At 38.9% G+C, this 22296-nt stretch overlaps 2 protein-coding genes across 2 annotated transcripts; both read left to right on the forward strand.

The window, feature by feature from the left end:
• Positions 1-1617, forward strand: LOC146639933 (uncharacterized). The gene is made up of 3 exons (XM_085356598.1): positions 1-714; positions 834-1002; positions 1518-1617. Exons 1-3 carry the CDS (start codon positions 24-26, stop codon positions 1615-1617), a joined length of 960 nt encoding a protein of 319 aa, XP_085212724.1. The 5' UTR covers positions 1-23.
• A 9343-nt stretch (positions 1618-10960) lies between these two features.
• LOC146639934 (gastrin-releasing peptide receptor-like) lies at positions 10961-14012 on the forward strand. The gene is made up of 4 exons (XM_085356608.1): positions 10961-11268; positions 12258-12609; positions 12923-13036; positions 13743-14012. The coding sequence occupies exons 1-4, from the start codon at positions 10961-10963 to the stop codon at positions 14010-14012; spliced, it is 1044 nt and encodes a 347-aa protein (XP_085212734.1).
• Positions 14013-22296: the final 8284 nt, after the last annotated feature.

A 22296-nucleotide genomic window follows, 5' to 3' on the forward strand; every position in this document is an offset into this window, starting at 1 on the left:
GGCAAACTTTAGAAATACTAAAAATGATCATCTGCGTCTTTTGTAAAAAGGTATTGGTCACATTAAGAGGCTATGTACTACATTGCAGAGTGCATAAGAATGAGCCTTGTTGTATTTTTAAATGTGTTGGCGCCAATTGCAGCCAAACATTCACCACGTACTCTGCTTTCAAGGGGCATTTTTATCGTGTGCACAATGCACCTGCACTTCAAGCTACTCCTAAAGCTCTTGTTGCAGATTTAAAATGTGCAGTTTCATTATGTGCCCGCCATTTTCAAACAGTGAAAGAGCTAGTGTCTCACTTAAATGATCATATTGCAGGGGGCAGGTCTGTGTCATGTCCAGTAAGTGGTTGTAAGCATATGTTTACAAAAAAGTCATCATTTACTTCTCACATGTGTAGGAAGCATAAAGCTTGTTCCCCAGATGGTATTGATGACATGTACAAGGAATCTCGTCCTCAGCCCCCAAATGACAGTACAGAATATTCAGAAAACACACATGAAACTATGGCATCTGCTAGTTCAGCCAGTGATATGCCAGAGAAGGATAGTCATTCTTATCTCAGAAACATGTGTCTCTTTTACCTTAAACAGCTACTCAGCTACTTTGAAGAGAAGGAGGAGTCCATGCTTCTCTGTGTTGAAGATACATGTCTGGCAGATGAGGTACAACTGGAGCAAGTGCCTCTGACACCCACTATTATCATGTGTGGTAAGTCTGTTTCATAGCTCTCTCTCTCTCTCTCTTTTTTTTTTTTAAGTGCATTTTTTATAGAATGTCATGTGACTGCCGTGTTTATTGATATAACCTGTTAAATAATTTCTTCACAGGACAGTCCTGCTATTCCTCAAGAAGATACATGCTGAGTGTTGATCGGCACCTCGTCAGCACAAACATATCCTCCTTCATTTCTGCACTGTGCCTCATGTTCGGGAGCTACTACAATTTCAACATCCATTATCCATCTGAGCTGGCTTCCACTTTAGAGTTTCTTCAGAGGTGAACAAATATGGCTTTGTTATTTCTCATAACTGAGACTCTGGGATCTGGAGTCTGGCTTTGATGTGGTTCGAGTCCAGGTCTGGCTCTGAGTCTCGGTCGGCTTTGGAGCCGGTTTCAGTTGTTTTTTCTGTTTTTTGTTGTTGTTTTTTTTGTTTGTTTGTTTGGTTTTTTTAAATACATTAACAGTCTGAATCTGGGTCCAAGCTTGGCCGAGACTCAGGGCTAGACCAAGCGTCAACTGACGTCTGACTACCTATAACCTTTGCTTTGGATTTTAACAATGCTAAAGTGTGACATATCACTGCAGAAGACACTCGTGAAGGGTGCCAATACTTTTGACCATGCATTGTTCACTTCCCCACAGCATTTTGGTTATACTTTGTCTTGAACGTGGTCATGGCCATGACTGTATATATATGTATATACTTAATTTTTACTTACTTTGTATGTGTATTTTAACTGATCAATTATAAAAATGCTTAATAAACTTTTATATGATTGTTATTCTACAGGTGTTTCTTCTCCATAAACCCAGAAAAAGGAACCAAAGTAGAGAACAAAAACTCAAAGCGTCGTCTCAGTGTGAACCCTCGAGTCCTCACCCTGATTTAGGATCTCGCCGACCACGAGTGGCGCTAAGCCTAAATCTTGACTCTCTGTGGACTGTTAGTTTTACTTTGTTAATTTTGTTCCACAATGTGTACTGGAACCTTTTACTGGTCGAATGCATGAAGCCAATTCATGAAGATGTTCTTTCTTTGTAGGAATGTTCTTTATTTACATAAGAAAAGAAAAAAAACAACATGCTGCTACTGCAGTGTTTCTAGACCACATGTGTAGGTTTGTTTCACCACGTGGTTTTGCTGATGTTTTCTGACCAGGGCCATGGTTGTGGTGACAGCAGGGTGCGTGTTGCGTTGCACGGTGATTATGATCATTTTTGGCACAATATGTGTTTTTTGTTTTAAAGTCTTAACAGGTTATTTAACTTTTTCTGGTGGAGGGTCTAACAAATGCTTGTTTCATGAACATGGTTCTTGCTTTGCAGGAATGTTCCACAGCTTTTATAGCCTATATTTTGATTGAATTGTGTAGTTGCTGTGTGCCTTGCATATTGTGTTAGTTGGAAAAATGGATCCATTTGCTGTCATTTTGCTAATGTGGCTGCAAAATAAATTTCCCAAAAGTGATATTTTCCTCTCTTGTGTTTTCTCATGTGTATTTTTGCATGTTTGGGTGTAGGCGTAGCAGTAAGAAATTTGCTGGGTTATGGTTAAAATTTTACATTAAAACATAATATTCAGCATAGATTTTATGTATAATTTACAGAGCAGCTCCATTTAATATGCACAGTTTCACCGTAGTTCTACCATTTTAAATTAGTTCTTTGTACGATATTTCCCTGTTAATTTTGCAGTTTATGGATCCACAAAAAGCATTTATTACTTGTAAAAGATACAGGAAATAGTGTATTTATATATCACATCTATGTGTGAAATTAACTTCTTTTTCCTGTAGATTTAACAGTTTTAATCTGAGATTCATTCACTGTAAATCAATTTACAAGTTGCATCTGTAAAGCGTTTTTACAGGAAGTCCCTGGTAACCCCAGCTACCAGGGTTTTCCTGTAAAAACAGCACGTTTTTTTTTACAGTGTATTTAAAAAAGGTCATGGCATATTTTTATCCCTTCCCTGCTACTCGCTGACTTCCTACCTTTCACTTACCCTTGATGTTGTTTTTGCTACCCAACCATCCTGTCCCAAAAAATTAAAACTGCAATTACCAGTTGGTAAATTAAAAAACAAAAAAAAACAAGCGTCAGTCAGCAACACTGCAAAGAAAGTTGGCACAGCTAATAAAATCTAAACTGATTCAAACAGAAGGCTACCTAAAACCCAATCGTAAAACTGAAACAAAACCAAGGAAGTAGAGAAAATAAAAGTGTATGTGTATGTGTAACACATCGTGTGAGAATACTTTCATGGTTATCATCTGCATGTGGTACAACAAGGGCACTGTTGCCACTTCCTCTCGGTGAGGAGTGCCTTTTTTGACTTTGTTAGGGAGCAACAACAGTTATGTCCCAGCACATTAAAACAGATAAACATTTTTCTCACGCTGCTGAGCATAATAACGTATATTTTTAACTTTCAAAAAGACTGTGCGCATGTCATGAGTGTACCTGCATCAGCTTCTTTATGTGCTGTCACTCACTGGGTGGTTCTGAACATGAAAAACGGAATCCGGGTACAGTCGGTGTTCTTGGTTTAGAGGTTTTGTTAAGTCACCCATGTGGTTGTCTTTCAGTTAAGTTTTCCAGACTGGAAGGCCTGACTAGCAGTTTCCGCTCTAATTCATCTCAAAAGGGGGTTCTATCAGGACTCTGTGCACTTATCCATGGCTTTATGGACCTTGCTTTGTGCACTGGTGCAAGGCATTGATGTAAGGCTGTGACGAGCTGCTTGGCCATTGAAAGCTTTTCCTAGGAGTGCTCTGTGCACTGTTCTTGAGCTGAAGGCCACATAAAGTTTGGAGAGCTGTAGTAACTGACTCTGCAAGAAGTTGGTGACCTCTGTGTCCTCTGCTCTAACCCTGTACGGATAAATATAACAAAAACAGAGTTAACGATAAAAACTATTAAAAAAAAAATAACGATAACACCCGATAAAAACCCTGAAAACCATAAATTTCACACCCCCGAGCCTCACCGGTGGTAGTCCATGCCCCCATCTTTTCCTACTAATGCCCCTTTTCTTGTTTTCTTGACTTTATTATCTCACCTCCACATAATGGCTTCAGACCTCTCTACAGCATATTAAATTACCTGGCAGTTCTTCAGAGCAACATGAATTGGATTAGATATGTTCTTTATCCGTGACACCTTGCTAGGGTTTTGGTTGATTTTTCTTTCTGTGTTTGTACCTGTGAAATCTGTGTAGTATAAATGTTTCTGTGGATCAACCATAATTGGTCTCTCACAGTTAAACTTTCTGCCTGACTGCTTGCATCTATTGGCTCTTTTTTCTCCCTGATGCATGTAAGGTTCCATTATGGTGTGGCAGCTGAGAGTTCATCGCGTTCTGCAGGAACCTGCTGGGCAACTGGCAGATTTGAGGCCACAGGGAAAATCATCTGGTTAGTACATAAGTGCACAAGATCTCATATACAATCCCGATCAAAAGTTTAAGGCCATTTGAAAAATGGCAGAAAATCATATTTTGCATGGTGGGATCTTAACAAGTTTCCAAGTAGAGCTTCAACATGCAACAACAAGAAATGGGAGTGAGACAAAACATTTTTTTGAGAATGCAATTCATCAAAAACAATGCTTAAACTGAAACAGGCCATTTTACAGCTGATCAAAGGTTTAGGACCACATGCATTTAAAAGGCTAAACGTGTGCAAAAATGAGGGTTCATTGACATTTTCTGTCAGGTAGCCACACTGCCATGATGTTCTGATGGCAAATGCAAAAAGCATTCCCGTTTTGAATATGGTCAGGTTGTTGAAAGACATAAACAGTAATTTGGAATTTCTTAAATGATGCTAAAAGTTATGGAACAAAAAAGTCAGGTGGAAGACCCAAAAATATTTCACCAGCACTGAGCGAGAGGATCCAGTTGGCTGTCTGTCAAGACACTGCACGATCCTCGACCCAAATTAAGTCCATTACTGGTGCCGACTGCAGCCCTGTAACCATCAGACGGCATCTGAGACTGAAGGGCTTAAAAAAACATCTTCAATCCCTCGTCTCCTTGAATGCCACAGAACTGACCATTTGGACTTTGCAAGAGGGCAGTATAGTTTAAAATAACTGGCTGAAATGTTCTGCAGATTTAAAAGACTTTAGACCACAGTCTGAAGTGACAAAGGTAATCACCCACACAGCCACTATGCAGTATAATACCTGATGCTAATTGTAAGATTTAATAGCTTTATTAATGGTGGCATTGTAACATTGCACAATATATGCATTCACGCCACCCACCTTCTGACTGAAATTAAATGTGATGACTAATATCCCACAAGGGTTATTCCTTCTCAAATCAACAAAGGTCTTTTGTCTGAATGGTATACATTTGCCTTTTGCAAAAAGGCTAAAGAAAACATGTTGATTACTTTTAACATAAAAATCCTTCCATTCTATTCCACTTACCCTTATCAGGGTCATGGAGGAGCTGGAGCCTATCCCAGCAAGAGGTCACCAATCTGCTACAACCACCACACCACCATGCTGACCAAGTAGCACCAGAAAAACAATAACATCAGAGATAGTGTAATCTGAAAGGAAAAAAAAAACTCCATCTGGAGTTTCCAGATGGCCCGATTATACAGGGAGTGCAGAATTATTAGGCAAATGAGTATTTTGTCCACATCATCCTCTTCATGCATGTTGTCCTACTCCAAGCTGTATAGGCTCGAAAGCCTACTACCAATTAAGCATATTAGGTGATGTGCATCTCTGTAATGAGAAGGGGTGTGGTCTAATGACATCAACACCCTATATCAGGTGTGCATAATTATTAGGCAACGTCCTTTTCTTTGGCAAAATGGGTCAAAAGAAGGACTTGACAGGCTCAGAAAAGTCAAAAATAGTGAGATATCTTGCAGAGGGATGCAGCAGTCTCAAAATTGCAAAGCTTCTGAAGCGCGATCATCGAACAATCAATCGTTTCATTCAAAATAGTCAACAGGGTCGCAAGAAGCGTGTGGAAAAACCAAGGCGCAAAATAACTGCCCATGAACTGAGAAAAGTCAAGCGTGCAGCTGCCAAGATGCCACTTGCCACCAGTTTGGCCATATTTCAGAGCTGCAACATCACTGGAGTGCCCAAAAGCACAAGGTGTGCAATACTCAGAGACATGGCCAAGGTAAGAAAGGCTGAAAGACGACCACCACTGAACAAGACACACAAGCTGAAACGTCAAGACTGGGCCAAGAAATATCTCAAGACTGGTTTTTCTAAGGTTTTATGGACTGATGAAATGAGAGTGAGTCTTGATGGGCCAGATGGATGGGCCCGTGGCTGGATCGGTAAAGGGCAGAGAGCTCCAGTCCCACTCAGACGCCAGCAAGGTGGAGGTGGAGTACTGGTTTGGGCTGGTATCATCAAAGATGAGCTTGTGGGGCCTTTTCGGGTTGAGGATGGAGTCAAGCTCAACTCCCAGTCCTACTGCCAGTTTCTGGAAGACACCTTCTTCAAGCAGTGGTACAGGAAGAAGTCTGCATCCTTCAAGAAAAACATGATTTTCATGCAGGACAATGCTCCATCACACGCGTCCAAGTACTCCACAGCGTGGCTGGCAAGAAAGGGTATAAAAGAAGAAAAACTAATGACATGGCCTCCTTGTTCACCTGATCTGAACCCCATTGAGAACCTGTGGTCCATCATCAAATGTGAGATTTACAAGGAGGGAAAACAGTACACTTCTCTGAACAGTGTCTGGGAGGCTGTGGTTGCTGCTGCACGCAATGTTGATGGTGAACAGATCAAAACACTGACAGAATCCATGGATGGCAGGCTTTTGAGTGTCCTTGCAAAGAAAGGTGGCTATATTGGTCGCTGATTTGTTTTTGTTTTGTTTTTGAATGTCAGAAATGTATATTTGTGAATGTGGAGATGTTATATTGGTTTCACTGGGAAAAATAAATAATTGAAATGGGTATATATTTGTTTTTTGTTAAGTTGCCTAATAATTGTGCACAGTAATAGTCACCTGCACACACAGATATCCCCCTAAAATAGCTAAAACTAAAAACTACTTCCAAAAACATTCAGCTTTGATATTAATGAGTTTTTTGGGTTCATTGAGAACATGGTTATTGTTCAATAATAAAATTATTCCTCAGAAATACAACTTGCCTAATAATTCTGCACTCCCTGTATCTGTGTATTGTGATCCATCATAGATCACGATACACGCATGCAGTTTGAAAAACACAAGCGCAAATAGTTTTGCTACATTAATAGTCCCATATAATGTAGGCTAAAAGCACAGCATTTGAAGAACCTCCTCTCTTTGCGTTTCTAGTGACTGTTATTAATTCAGACGTCCATTAGGTGGCACAATAATATCAAGATATACATAATAAGGTGGAGCCGCAAATTGGCAACACTTAAAAACTAGTAAATGAAAAATCTTTTTAAAATAAACTCAGCAAATGACTACATGTGTTCAGTAGGAGATCAAACAGAGAAGATATAAGTTAATTTCTGTAATTGTGACTGATTTTCAATGTTTTCAGTTAGCCCTTATATGAAAACAACAAGAAAATGATAAATTTTGACATATTAGCATACGCATGGTAAACCAAATGTTTAATTTTTATATAGTGCCCTCTTGAAATGGATGAATCTCATAAATTAAGAGTATCTTCCATATAAAGCATCAGTATCTATATGTGCCATCACATATATAGTCACAGACTTGATGAATCCCACACTTTCCCCAGTAAATAAAGAATTGTAAGGAAAAAAAAAAGAAAGAAAAAAGTAAATACTTTACAGATACTATACACACTGTTGTGGGATTAAAGGTTTTTGTCCGTCAGTTATATTTCCCATGACTCTTGTGAAACCTGTAGACCGAATTTCTGTAAATCCTGCAGAATTATGTGCAGTTTCATAAAGTTCAGCACAGCGTTTCATGCTGTATCACATAACTGGCAGGGAGCTGTGGTAAAAGGTTATTGAGCTGTCTACCTCCACTGTAAAATTACACACAGTGAATCTCTGTAAGAGCATCACAATATTGCTTGCTTGACATTTACATGACATTTAAGGCTTTGTGTAACCTTTTCCTCGTGAAATGATTAATGATTTTACAAGGTCAGAGTCATTTTTATTAAGAGTGAAAAGTAATCAAACAGTTTTGGGTTGCATAAATGTGTTTTCTGTTGTGAAGTGTAAATGTTTCTGTGCTTTCAAATTTGGACCAGATCATCCTTTCAGCTCCAGGTTTTCTCTCCAGGTTCTAATCCCCCTTTGTCCTTGTTCTCTTGACTTTATCTCGCCTTCACATAATGGCTTAAGACCTCACTACCATCATTTGCTATTACAGTTGAACCATATTAACTTAGACTTCTCCACACACACACACACACACACACACACACACACACACACACACACACACACACACACACACACACACACACACACACACACACACAAACAGGGAATAGATTAGATATGTTCTTTATCAGTGACACATCGGATGCTGGCTGGGTTCTTTGTTATTGTTCTGTGAAATCGGTGTTGAATAAATGTTTCAGTGGATCAGCAGTAATCAGTCTCTCACAGACCATTTTTTCTACTTGAGTGTGTGCTTTGGTTTTTCTCTCTGATGCCCGTGAAGTTCCATTATGTTGTGGCAGCTGAGAGTCCATTGAGACATCACTTTCTACAGAAACCTGCTGGGTAATTGTCAGATTTAAGGCCTCCAGGAGATCAGGAAAAATCACCCAAGCAGCTAATCTGTGAGCACACGGCATCAGAAGTAGAAGAAAGCCTGCCTAATAGAGTTCAGGCTACACTGAAGGATAGAGGTGGTCATACCATACATTGACTTTCAAGCTTGTTAGAACTGTACAAACTCTATTTTTGCCTTATTTCTATGTATGTATGCATATGATTCAACTGATTTTCAGTCCCTCCCTAAGGTTCTGATTTCCAAGCTCCTTAGATTACCATGACCTGGATGACTGAGAGATTTCTGATGAGGCTTCCGTGAACAGTGGATGAATCAACTGAACAGCCTGATGCAGCTCGATGCTGGATTTTCTTTTTTTAGACCTGCCACCTTTCTCCTCCACTTGTCCAGTTTCTTCATTCTTTTTAAGCACAGACTGCACACCATGTCAAGTTGTCAGATTTTTCAGCCGATCTTTTGTTGGTACCAAAATACATTTTTATGCCTGTCAAACAGTTTGGCTGTATGACATTTCTCCCTCTCTCCCGATCTATATGCACACAGTGGTGGGAAAATGTGTTTGCCCACTTCCTGATTTCCTTTTTTCTATATTTGTCACACTTAAATGTTTCTGATTATCAAGAAACATGTAAATATTAGACAAAGATAACACAAGTAAACACAATATGCAGTTTCTAAATGAAAATGTTTAGGGAGAAAAAAAATCCAAACCTAAATATCCCTGTGTGAAAAAATGATTTCCCCATAAACCTAATAAATGGTTGAGCCACCTTTGGCAGCAAGACCTGCAATCAAGTGTTTGCAATATCTGGCAGTGTTCTGGCAGTGTTTTATAGTGCTGTGGAGGAATTTTGGCCCACTCATCTTTATAGAATTGTTGTAATTCAGCCACATTGGAGGGTTTTCAAGCATGAGCCACCTTTTTAAGGCGGTGCTAAAGCATTTTAATCTGATTCAGTGCAGGACCTTAACTAGGCCACTCCAACATCTTCATTTTGTTTTTCTTAAGCTATTCAGAGGTGGCCTTGCTGGTGTGTTTGGGATCATTGTCCCTCTGCAGAACCCAAGTGCGCTTCAGCTTGAGGTCAAAAACCTCTTGGATGAGTAGTTGATGGAGCAATTTTGGTTGGCCATCCAGTCATGGGAAGGTCCACCGCTGTTCCAGGTTTTCTCCATGTGTGGATAATGGCCCTCACTGTGGTTCGCTGGAGTCCCAGCTTTAGAAATGGCTTTATAACCTTTTCAAGAGGGAAAGATCTGAGTTACTTTGTTTCTCACTTGTTCCTGACAAGTGTCTGGCTTTTGAGGATCTTTTGGTCAACTCTACTTTCCAGGCAGGTCCTATTTAATGTTTTCTTGTTTGAACAGGTGTGGCAGTTATCAGGCCTGGGTGTGGCTAAAGAAATTAAACTCAGCTTTCCAAAGATGTGATACACAAAAGTTAATTCATGTCGTAATAAGGGAGGAGGTGGGGTGTGGGTGGGATAGCATTTTGGTTGATCTGATATCCTCCTGTTGGTGTTGTTCCCAGATCATCATACTAAATGTTGTTCCAGGATCAACATTGCAAGTGACCAATCAGAATGTTGTGACGTCATACTTTTGCGACTTCGGGGAAAACCGGCGTAAAACAAAAAACTGTACTTAAACTGCGTGAAACCGCCTCTGTCCGCCGATCAACGGACCCTGACCCTAACCCTAACCGTAACCCTTTAATAAACAGTAAGCAGAATTGATATTGTCCTTGCAACATTGGAATTTCATAAATGCACGAATGGCAAAGGAATAACGTCACAACAATGTGATTGGTCACTTGCAACGTTGAACCTGGAACAACATTTTCATGATGGTCTGGGAACAACACCAATTTTGTGTCTACTTGTGTTTTCTTTGTTAATATCAAAATGTAATTGAAGATCATTTTAGTGTGACAAACATACAAAAACATTTTCTATCTATCTATCTATCTATCTATCTATCTATCTATCTATAGTGTAAAAACAGACTTAATATGACCTTTGTTTACATGTTTTCTACAGTACATACCCTCCGTGCTTCATAAAGTAAATACATAGACAAGACTATTTTAGTGATACTTAAAGTTATACAATTATAAAACGTCTTTCTAGTTTGATCCACCTTTAGAGAAAAATGTAACTGTGAAATAATAGATTTTTTTTTTTTTGCTTCTTTTGTGTGTTTCATTTTCAGGCTTTCTCTCTAAAATCAAATACCACTGACACACTTATTGATTGCTCTTTATTGGTGCACTTTGAGTTCCGCTAAGCGCACCGGGTGGCCGCTTGAGACCTGCACACGTCATCAAAATATCACGATAACTTCTCCAGTTGTTTTATTTTTTGGAAACCCTGAAAGGACGTGTTGTCATATCTCAGAGTTTAAACATTTATCCCAAATTATCTCTGGAACAGTCCGTTGGCTTGACGGTGGGGGAGATGGAGCATCAGCATACAAACGCGTCGCGCAGCCTCATTTCTCCTCCAACCCCGGCGCAGACGATGTTGTACACCGGTGTAGCCATCGCTTCTGTTTACGGTGTAATCATTGTGTTGGGGCTAATCGGCAACATCACACTCATCAAGACGTTTTGCTCTGCCAAATCCGTCCGAAATGTGCCGAATCTCTTCATGTCGAGTCTTGCGCTCGGGGATGTTTTACTGCTGGTGACCTGCGCTCCGGTGGATGCCAGCCGCTACCTGTCAGAGGAGTGGCTGTTCGGCAGACTGGGCTGTAAAGTCATCCCCTTCATCCAGCTCACCTCGGTTGGGGTTTCTGTGTTCACTCTCACAGCCCTGTCCGCTGACAGGTAGGTTTTTACCAGTGTAACTCATCATAACTAAGGATAACTTAAAGCAGCATCCATAAAGAAGTTAAACGACTGTATGTCTTCTATTGAAACCACAGGACGTAAAAACTTAATGTCTAAGTAGATATTTACCTGTGTATCGATCCTCGGAAAATTACGCATGACAGAGCTTCTGCTCTGGTCTGTTGCCACGTGTAAGGCTATAAATGCAATCAATAGCTACACAATCATAATTATTTGTTATAAATGTATTAGTTAGAATTAGGAAACTATTGCTATTATATATAACAGTCACTGGTACAGCTTCGTAAAGCAATTAAAAGATGTTCTAAGTTTCGGCTTTTGGTGAAAAACATAAATGCTGCACCTATAATGTTCCTGTGCATCCTGTGCTTCAAGAGTTTGTTATCTGAATAGCCTATAATGCAATCCTAAACCTGATAGAGGAAAAAAATACCTTAAACATATCTTTGACAAGAAACACGATTGTTTACATGTTTGAATGTAAGTATGCGAGGACAATCAATTCATTTTGCTGCACATTTCCTAGACCTCTTTTCTCCACTCCTCTCTAAATAAACAATGTTAAAGGATTTTACATAGAAAGTTTGTTCACAAAAAGCTGCTGACCTCTGAGTTTTCCCAGCTCCAGACTGTTAATGGGACAGGAACACACCTTTGAAAACAACAGAAGCTGTAGATTCCAAACTGGTCTGAGTCAGTCACTATTAAGGAACACTGGTCAATAAGATGGAAATAACGTGAAACGTACTTTGATGGAAACAGGCAATGGGAGATCCTTTATGGGACAAAACCCTGTTTTAGATGCAAGGATGTGGTAGGTTTAATTAATGTCTACTTTTAGATTTCACTTAGAAAGCACTGACTGCCTTGCATGCCTCTACAGAACACACAAGGTCTCTTTGTCTCCTTGTCTAACTGCGCATGCATGTGTGTGTGTTTAATTTACCTCTGTCTGTGTCTTTTAGGTACAGGGCCATTGTAAGACCCTTGGATGTTCAAACATCAACCTCCACTACCAGCATTGTCCTGCAAGCATTGCTTATCTGGGTCTTGTCCCTGATCCTGGCAATACCTGAGGCTGTGTTCTCTGACCTCCACACCTTCAACATCACCTCCACTAATGAGAGTTTTGTTACCTGTGCTCCTTATCCCCATGGAGTTGAACTGCACCCTCAGATTCACTCCATGGCCTCTTTCCTCATTTTCTACATAATACCACTGCTGGTCATATCTGTGTACTACAGTTTCATGGCTCAGAGCCTGATGAGGAGCACCTGCAACCTGCCAGTGGAGGGAAATGTGCATGCAAGACGACAGGCTAGTGTTAAATTTGTTACTTGGCAAGCTATAGATCAGTTTAGGTTATTCTTATGACATGAATCCCCACTAGAAATTTACTGTCAACTTAAAAATGATCGTTGCTTGTCTCTTGTCTTTATTATGCTACCAAGGAAACAAAAACAGTCAAAACAAAAAATTAGGGGAATAATTCTCCATACTGGAAAAAAATGTATTTCCACCATGTTTGTAGTCTTTTAAAATGTACCATATATTTCCCCTGTAAATGTTTGTTATGGTCCTCAAAATCTGAATTAATCTAAACATTTTGTTTTTTGTATGTGAACAGCAGATTGAATCAAGAAAACGCTTGGCCAAGACAGTGCTGGTGTTTGTTGGTCTGTTTGCACTATGCTGGCTACCCAGTCACGTTATATACTTATACCGCTCCTATCACTACTCCCAGGTAGGCAAATATTATTATTATTATTTTTTTTATCAGAATCAGAATACTTTATTGATCCCTAGGAGAAATATTGTTGGTTACAGTGCTCCAGTACAAACAGTAACAAAAATAGACAATACAAGAAGTAAGAAATATCTATCTATCTATCTATCTATCTATCTATCTATCTATCTATCTATCTATCTATCTATCTATCTATCTATCTATCTATCTATCTATCTATCTATCTATCTATCTATCTATCTATCTATCTATCTATCTATCTATCTATCTATCTATCGTGCAAAACGAGTGTAGCTATTGCAGTATTTGCACTGTTACAACTCATCCATCTAACACACTGTGTGTTAGGTGGATGAGTTGTAACAGTGCAAATCAGTTTATTTGTTTCTGTCTTTTTGTGTATTGTAAGTGGAACATATCTCAACTTTAAAAAAAATCTATTCTGCACAAAGTTATCTGATATATCCATTGATTTATTAATTTTGGTTCCATCCCTGATCTGAAAATGCCGTCAGCGCTTTTTGATTTAAAATATGCTATTTAAATAGAAATTGTTGTTTTGGAGTGTATGAGAAATCTGTTCCTGTTGGCTCACATAAAGTAGATCTTTTTAAAAAGAGTCAAGTCAGATGAATTTAGGTTTTTTTAAAAATATTTTTAGATACCTCAAATCTAATCTTTTAATCTCTTTCTCGCCTGCCAGGTGGACACCTCGTTGCTTCATTTCGTCTGCAGCGTTGTAGCTCGTATCCTGGCCTTCACCAACTCCTGCCTGAACCCCTTTGCCCTCTATCTGCTGAGCAAGTCCTTCAAGAAGCAGTTCAACCAGCACCTGTGCTGTTGCTGTCGCATCATCATCAAACACTCACAGAGCCCGATACATTACAGTACACGTGTGACTTCTGTCCGCAGCTCAAATCACTCTATGACTGTCATTAATGGTAGGCAGCTCGGACAGGAGGACTGTGTGTGAGCGTGAAAGTGAACTGCATCATGCATGTAACATATGTTTGTGTGGTTTTCTTGTGGCTTCAGTTCTCCACATGATACAATAAGCCCAAAGAGTGATGTCTTCTCGAAAAACATTACACATCTACACAGTCAATTCAATCAATCTTTTGTTGATGTCCTTGAATCTTTTGCGGTGTGTAATATTTGTCTTTGTTAACTGTTAACTGTCACAAAAAACACAACAGAAATAGAAAAAAACACAAGGAAAGTGTTTCTGGGGAGACAATAAACCGACGGACCAGTTGCAGGAACCCAAAACATGGTAGGTGTGTTTTATCATGATTCATATAATACTGATGACGGATTTTTAGGCTAATAGTTAGGCTAACACACTTACCTCTCATATTTTCTTTCCTCACAAAACTGATAAATCCTTCACTTCTTTTAAGTGTCTCCCAGTGCAATTCTTAGCATATTTTGGTTCCTGCAACTGGTCTGTTGGGTTATTGTCTCCCCAGAAACACTTCCCTTGTGCTTTTGGAAATCTGTTTTTTCCTATTTCCGTTGTGTTTTGTGTGCTTTTGCAGCGTTTTTCTTATTGCTGGTGTTTTCGTAAGTTGCAATCCGTTTGGCCTCTCAGGGCCACTGTAGGATAATCATTTTCCTTAAATAAGAAATTTACACAATATATTAATGTTTTCTATAACTGTTATAGGAAGCGAACAGTTATTCAGTGCAACTCATTTTTAATTTTACAGGGCCAATTCACAACAGTACAACATCTCAAAGCGGTTTGCATTGCTGGGTAACGACCCTGCAATACTAGAAGGAAAACCCCAACAATCAGTTTAGCTCCTGTGAGCAAACACTTGGTGACAGTGGAAATGAAAAACTGAAAAGGAGAATACGTGGGCAAATTTAGCTTAAAGACACCAGAATTCAACAAAAGCAAATCTTGAACTAATAATTCAACAGTATCCTGTTCTTTTAATGACAAAGAAACGGTCCCTAGTGAAAATGTGACCTTTTCATTTCCTACAGACTTAGTGGACTTGCTTTTTTATATAGAGGAGAGGAACAAAAGAGTTTTTTCCTCTCTCTCTTATTTCCCTTGTTTCATGTTGCTGTGTCATCAGCAACATGACTGATTAGTTGGCCAATCATTTTAATTAATATGATGAATTAGAAACAACACCAGCACTGTGTAATTGGATATATCTGGTACTTTTGTCTTCTGCCTTATTTCCCAAAGGAAACAAGAAGGTGAGAAAAACCTCAAGCCTGGATAAATGTTCTGCTTCTTGAGAAATATCTCAAGCTTTAATTCCCAAAGGGAATGAAGCAGACCATTTATCCAGGCTTGAGTCTGGTAGTAGAAGTATACTAGCTTGTGACTCCCCGAGGTTGTTTGCGTCTCCTCCTGGTTTGAACCAGGGATCTTTTGTGTGTTAGCTACCGTACATGTTTTAACCACTGTACCACAAACGGGAAAACAGCTATTGAAACGTTGACACATTCAACAGTATTGTATGCATTTGCTATTATTTTGTTTTTAAAAATAAGCTTATCCTATGTAATCCGTATGCAGCCCCACTGATTTATATGTAAAACTTTGACCAAAACCAAATACAGCTGTGATGCTCACCCTCAGAAATGTATTTTAAATATTAACTGCCTCAGTTGGCATCGTGAGTAGTAAACGGTGAATGTAAATCCACACCTGTGGTATTTGGCAGCACAAGCCACAGCGATATTTTTGTTATGTAATTTTGCATTTAAATGCATTTCTTGGGCAAGTTAAATTTCGAAAACGTCATATAATTTGTCAGACTATCATGTATTGATCACTTTTCTCTTACAACAGGATAAAACTCATTCAAAACCAGAGCCCTTAGTCCTGTTGACCCTGTATATGCTACATATTTTCTACGCCAGCATGCTCACTGGCCATGATTATTCTGTACTGTCACATAACTAGATTTACCATCAGCATGTCACATCCCAATGTCCTAATTTGGTGTTTCACAGTGGGAGAAGATGTTGCCTGTAGTTGTAATACTTGTGTGCATAATTCAGTTTGGGTAGTGTTTGTTTAGTTGTGGTTTGAGCACTTTGCCAAATTTCTGTCCTGCATGGTCTTAACCCCCTTGTACAGACAGGCTCATTCGATGAAGAGTCTCAAATGTAAATAGGTTATTAACTTTAACAGTTAAATAAAGTCAGATACAGACCAAATCCGGACACACACTTTCATTTACGATCTGGAGGCTCCCCTAAAAAGCTCTCGGTTTATTTGTTGTATGTTAAATGTTCTGCCAAATGGTGAGATGTCTTCCCAGCATCTCCTCCTGTTCCTCTGTTGCTGTTTGACTTGCTGCTTCTGTAAGCAGTGAAATTATCAATAAATTCCAGCGTGTCTGTTCCATTTGCAGCTGTATACAATGTGTCCAAAGTGTAAATAGACCACCATGTTTGGCAGATAAGGAGGCATGGTCTGGGCCATGAGCTGTTCCTGTTCCTGTTTTTTTCCCTGCGGTTTTTACTCTGTTAGCTTTGTTTCTGTTGATTGTTCATCTGGAAATGTACATCTAAATCCTGCAGAACAGCCTGCATCTTAATGAGCTGTGCAGTCTTACAAGGGGTTTTCTTCACCATCAAAATGATTTCTGTTCATTTTTTAGTTACTGCTGCGCTCTGGTTAAGTTTAAGTAATGCAATTCAATTAACTTGGTACAAATTTTAACTGTAATTCAACCACTGGCTCTCACTCCTGTTCTCACTGAATGTAGAAAAACTGGGTTTACAAGCTTAAAAAAAATCTAACTGCAGTTAAATTTTCACATGGTTTTTTCAAGCCTGAAAATATGAATCTTGGTGTTTTAGTGTGCATGGCTCTCCCAAGATGCTGACCACATCGAGACATGCTTTAATAAACAGTTTATAATAGTTTAGTGAAAAGTTTATTTTGGCAAATTAACCACCTCTGAAAGCTCTTTTCGTCATCTGCACGGTCACGTCTGTCCTCCTCATACATGCCTGTGCAAAAAGTATGTCTCATTGCCTTATATTTTGCTTTCAAAGAGTCACACTTTCTTGCAGCTTTTTAAAAAATGATCTCGAGCAATCGTTCTCTAGGCTTTCGGAAAGTCTTTCGAAGTTTTGGCTGATTTTTCACTCATTTTAATTCTCGTCCTTGTATATGACCGAAGGTTTTGTTGTTTGTTTCTTAAGCCACTTAACACCGACCTATGAATTATTCAAGCATAAAAAGGCATCAAAGTGCTATTATCTGAAGACTTGGCATATCCCATCATAGCTTGCAGCATGTTCATAAAAACTTTAAGGAAATAGGCAAATGGAGGGGAAAAGAAGAATGGTAAGGCCTGAAAAACTATCTGCAGCAGATGAACAGTATCTGAAAGTCATGTCCTTAAGAAATAGGAAAAGACAAAGGAGAGATGCATCTGCTTATTCATCTACTCTTTACTGAAGTCTCATCACAGTATCAGTGGTAACAGGTCTGATGTAGTGTTTGCGCACTACTACTGTGATCTAGTGACAACTCATTCTCAAGCTAACTTATATTTTTTCTTTTCATTTTTCCATCTTCCTCTTCTTCTTTTGTTTTAAGAGTGTCGATTTATGAACAGAGCCTGAAGAACACTTTGAGTTCTCCTGAACTCGTCACACTTTTCACTCAGCTTCAAGGTCTGCGTTTGTGTAGGTGTGACATCCGTTTACTGAAATCTGTATCGATCTATGTGGCTGGCCACCTTGTTATAGTTAAGTGTTAGAAGACAAGCATTTGACATGTGAAAACTGTCAAATGTCATCATGTTTCCTTTTTGTCTCACTTGATGTCAGTATCCTTTAACATGAACTGTGTCTGATGAACTCACTCCTTTAGTCCTCCTGTAACAAAAGAGTGACACATTTTCAAATTCCATGTACAATTTTACCTGATAGTTGACTGATCGATCAGTGACACAAATCCAGTAACCAATCTTTAAAATGTGACTTAACTTTTAAAATATCACAATGTCTACTGCTCACCTCTGTACTGTATCGGACCCAGTAAATTAATGAAAAGGTTAAAGAAATGAAGAAATACTGTGAAGCTCCGACTCTCTGAAAGAAAGATCATTCATGCAGAAGCAAAAACCTTTCTCTGTTCAACAATGTGCTACACTGTAACAAAATTACAGATTATTTCCACTTAATGCACCATATCTTGAATCTTGAATCTTTTAAACAACAGCGCTTTATTTAGTCATTTTCACTTTGTTCACCTCAGGGAGTCAATGATGTAGCACCAATCCCTTCTTTTGGCCGGTGATGTGAGTCTTATATATGGCTGAACACCTTGAGCTTCAGGTAAGATAAGAGATTGAATAAACTGACATCCCTAAAATGAATAAATTGATCTAACTTAGTCACCTTAGGCAAATTGTACTTAGTTTTTCAAATAGATTTTGCAGTGCACCTGTTTCTGACCAGCTAACTCGTTTTTTTCTCCTTAGACCCTAAATTTAGTTTTTTTTTTTTAAATAAATTTTATTTGAGTTTAAAAGTTAATTTTAGGTATAATTGAAATGAGTATGTTTAAAGAATACTGTAGTTCAGCATTGCTACAATGAATACTTACACATTCAATCTTTTACATAAGTGGTTGTTGTGCCCAAAATGTTGGACAGGATTGGAAGAACAGAAGATAGAAGTTTGAATTAGTTCAAGAAATCTGCTCAAATTTCAGATAAAATAATGCATAATAATGTCACACAAAATATTCACATCATTTTAGTCGAAATGAAATCATCACTGTCATTTTTTCAGTGTTGTAGCTTTAAGTTCTTCATGATATGAAATTTCTACACTTCTCTCATATCCATTTAATATTTTCGAGAAGTAAGAATTAATGGATTTTAATGGATTCAGTTAGCAGAAAATTGGTGAATTAATGCTTGCTTGTAAAAGTGCAAAAATAGCTGTTTCCAATTATGTTTCTCTGCAATTCAAACAGATGAGTGAGGAAAAAGTCATCGCTCAAATTCAGCAGCAAGGGGGAGACAAAACTCTGTGTAGCTGAACTGACCTTTATGAATTTGTTTCCCTGAACTGTGAGACGCGATGACATTCAAACATCGTGGCATTTTGACTCTTTGTGATGAGTGCAAAATCAATTCTGACGCTGCCTAAAACATGTAGGAGACAAAACTGGTGTGCACGACTGAAAATCAATACATCCGCTGAACAACAACAGTAACACATAAATAACCACATTTACAAATGAGAAGTTGTGTTTGTTTTCTGTCTGATTAATTTAAACACTGTTAGAGATGATGGAGGTTATCTGGATGCACATATATAGGACGTCAGATAACAGACAGTATGTCAAATATCACACAAATGGAGATGTTTATTTATATGACAGTCATCAACAATGGAAAAATGGATGTCACGGGTAAATTTCTACAAGGTTATCTAAATTAAAGACACAAATACAATACACAATTATTATTATTTTTTGCAGTTAAATTCACTTTCCCCAAACCAGCATTCAGTAGATGCAGCAGTTTCAGTCTCGAGTGAGGACAGGCCTCTAACACAAAGCACATGAGCAATCACCTCATTCTTTGCAAAATTGATTAAGCTGTCAGTTTGCATTGGGGTTGTGAATGAACAACCTTTTTTCAAGTGCAGTTATTGAGCTGTTGTCTCAGCAGCTGCTCAAGGACACAAAAAAGCTGTTTTGAAGTGAAGTTCTTGTTCTTGCTTCGTTAGAAAACAAGCTTCAGGTTTCCTGGAGACAGCATTGGGTTTTCTTTCCAGAAACGCCCTTTAATACATTCATTTTATCCTCTAAGTCAGTGTATCCCAACTACTGTGCCCTGGAACATAGGTGCGCCGTGGAAGATTATCTGGATCCACCTGGTTAGTACTCTAAGCAATCAGCGTAACGGGTAGAACAATTACATTCTTTTCCACTAGAGGGCAGTACAACTACCTGCTTTAATTAAATGGGTTGCCAGCTTCCAGTAAAAAAGAAGAAGATAAAGAAGAAATTACATAATAGTCATACTGTGTTACAAAACCTATTAGCAATAGATAAACATTTGAAAAGAAAGAGTAGTCAGTCTGAGCTGGATCCTGGAGAAAACTCAGACCCATATGAAGGCCCTAGCATAGTGGTCAGAAGAAAGCAAAAAAGGTATACTGGGGACAAACCGAGCCAACTCCACTATGTCTGGTGCGTGGGGAAAAATTATCAATTCGTTTTTTGTGACATTTTGGTTTGGTGGTGTGCTGTGTGATTTTTCTTATGTGAAATATGTGCTGTGGCTCCAAATGGTCTTACTGCTCTAAGCAGTGGCACAGCATGTCAGCAGGGTAAGAGTGCCTTGGCAGTCTCTACTTATAAGCAAAGATTCCAAGGCTTGCTTTTGAATCAATCTTCCACTGATATGCAGATTCTGATTATGTCATGTTTCATCCGTGCAAATGCTTCCGATGTACGCTGTAGAGCAGGGGTGTCAAACTCAAATACACAGTGGGCCAAAATTCAAAACTGGAACAAAGTCGCGGGCTAACATTAATATTTATTGAAAAACTTCTCCAGATATAAGAATGAATCTTTTCTTATGGACTCAAATAAGTTTTGCTGGAAAACTGAATATGGAACAAGCAAAGCTTAATACTAAACAATATATATATTAGCTGTATAATACCAGTAGGCCAGCTGCGGGCCAAATTTGGCCCGCGGGCCAGAGTTTGACACCTATGCTGTAGAGTAATTTAACATGTTCGCCAGGTACCAAGAAGAACCAGGACCAGGAAGTCTTCATTCAGTGGGTATTATCATGTTAAATTCTCCTGCTTGGGACATTTTTATGCTGAAGTCAAATATTTTGTTCATCACTTCATGCAGATAGGGTACTTTCTCACCTTTTGCCCACAGCTCAGCTTATTGAAATCTCCATAGCTGACAATGCAAGAGTACTCTTTCCAGTAGAAAAGGGGATATCTTATCTTTAAAATCAGTATGACTCACTTACCTCCTTAAAACATGCCGCATCTTTCACAGTTAATCGCACTAATTAAAGAATAAATTCACAATCAATGGCCCTCATCTGGGACTCTCCTCAGCTCTTACTGGAACAGTGGCGCGGCTGCCCCTCTGTTGGTCTTCCATGGTCTCTTGTGTTCTGGGGGCCTCTGGATGTCTGGAGTTTTGATCTCCTCCATACCCGCTTCACACCCTGGAGGACGGGGCTGTGGCCCCCCCACACTCCCTAGCAGATCATTACATGGAGAAACCTTTGGAATGCAAGCATGCTGATCCACACAGGTATGCACACATGGGTATTCACAGACGCGGACTAAAGCTTTCTTGGCTGCTGCCTCAAAGCACACTGTGCGCTGTCTATCTTGCGTGCTGCACAATATCGTTTATTATTTAGTAAATATTGATATCTATGACTAGCTAGTTTATTGTGATGGTGCTTTGTTTTCTCTATTATTATGTTGCTCTTTGTTGTTTGCTGTCTCCTCTGTTTGTTTTTTTTGTTTGTTTGTTTTTTTTTCTCCATACAGGTGACCCAGGAGTTCTTTCTTTTTTTTTTTCTCTTTTTTTCTCTCTCTTCCCCCCCCCTTCTCACCGTCTCTTCTCCCCTTTGGTTTTCTTTCTTTCTCTCCCCCTCTTTCTCTCATTCATTCCCCCTGTCCTATTTATTAAAAAAAAAAAAAAAAAAAAAAAAAATGACAAAGGATGAACTGAAGCTCTGCCATCACGTAATGTCGCATACTGCTGTTTCTGATGTCATTTAAAAAAAAAAAAAAAAAAAAAAAAAAAAAAAGAATAAATTCACCATCAATGGCTCTGTGCACCAAAGTGTTCCTTGAATTTTCTCTATCTGATGGGATTAAATACAATGTAATATGAGCAGCAGATCATAAAACCTCAAAAGATCTGCAAACAGCCAAACAGGGCACAGCACTACTTAAATGAAATGACTACTGGATTACACGCTGTTGCTCTGTGCTTGACAGAATCTGCAGATTTTAATAAGGAGGGAAACACCTGCTTTTTATCAGGGCTGGGTGAAGCACAGCTCCCAGTTTTAGCACTAGCAGGTGTCTTTGAATCTGTACGTCTGCTGCCACTGACGTTCCTGGGAATATTGCTTTCTTTTTTTCAGTTGCAGTTTTCTTTTTTAAGCCTGACCTTTGTGTTTATATTCAACTACTGCTCAGAAGCTTGTCTTTCTTATGAATGTGCATTTTGCTGTTGGTGGCAGGTCCATATACAT

Source organism: Diplotaxodon limnothrissa, linkage group LG1 (assembly GCF_057381915.1).
Source record: "Diplotaxodon limnothrissa isolate DT_005_m linkage group LG1, D_limnothrissa_male_GT1.1, whole genome shotgun sequence".
In the NCBI taxonomy this organism is placed as follows: domain Eukaryota; kingdom Metazoa; phylum Chordata; class Actinopteri; order Cichliformes; family Cichlidae; genus Diplotaxodon; species Diplotaxodon limnothrissa.

What these genes read in the sequence shown, in the direction of transcription:
- LOC146639934 (XM_085356608.1), top strand. Translation starts at nt 10,961, where the DNA reads ATGTTGTACACCGGTGTAGCCATCGCTTCTGTTTACGGTGTAATCATT. An exon ending in ATGTGCATGCAAGACGACAG is followed by an intron (nt 12,610 to 12,922) that starts GCTAGTGTTAAA and finishes TGTGAACAGCAG; the next exon opens with ATTGAATCAAGAAAACGCTT. An exon ending in GCTCCTATCACTACTCCCAG is followed by an intron (nt 13,037 to 13,742) that starts GTAGGCAAATAT and finishes CTCGCCTGCCAG; the next exon opens with GTGGACACCTCGTTGCTTCA.
- LOC146639933 (XM_085356598.1), top strand. Translation starts at nt 24, where the DNA reads ATGATCATCTGCGTCTTTTGTAAAAAGGTATTGGTCACATTAAGAGGC. An exon ending in ACCCACTATTATCATGTGTG is followed by an intron (nt 715 to 833) that starts GTAAGTCTGTTT and finishes ATTTCTTCACAG; the next exon opens with GACAGTCCTGCTATTCCTCA. An exon ending in ACTTTAGAGTTTCTTCAGAG is followed by an intron (nt 1,003 to 1,517) that starts GTGAACAAATAT and finishes GTTATTCTACAG; the next exon opens with GTGTTTCTTCTCCATAAACC.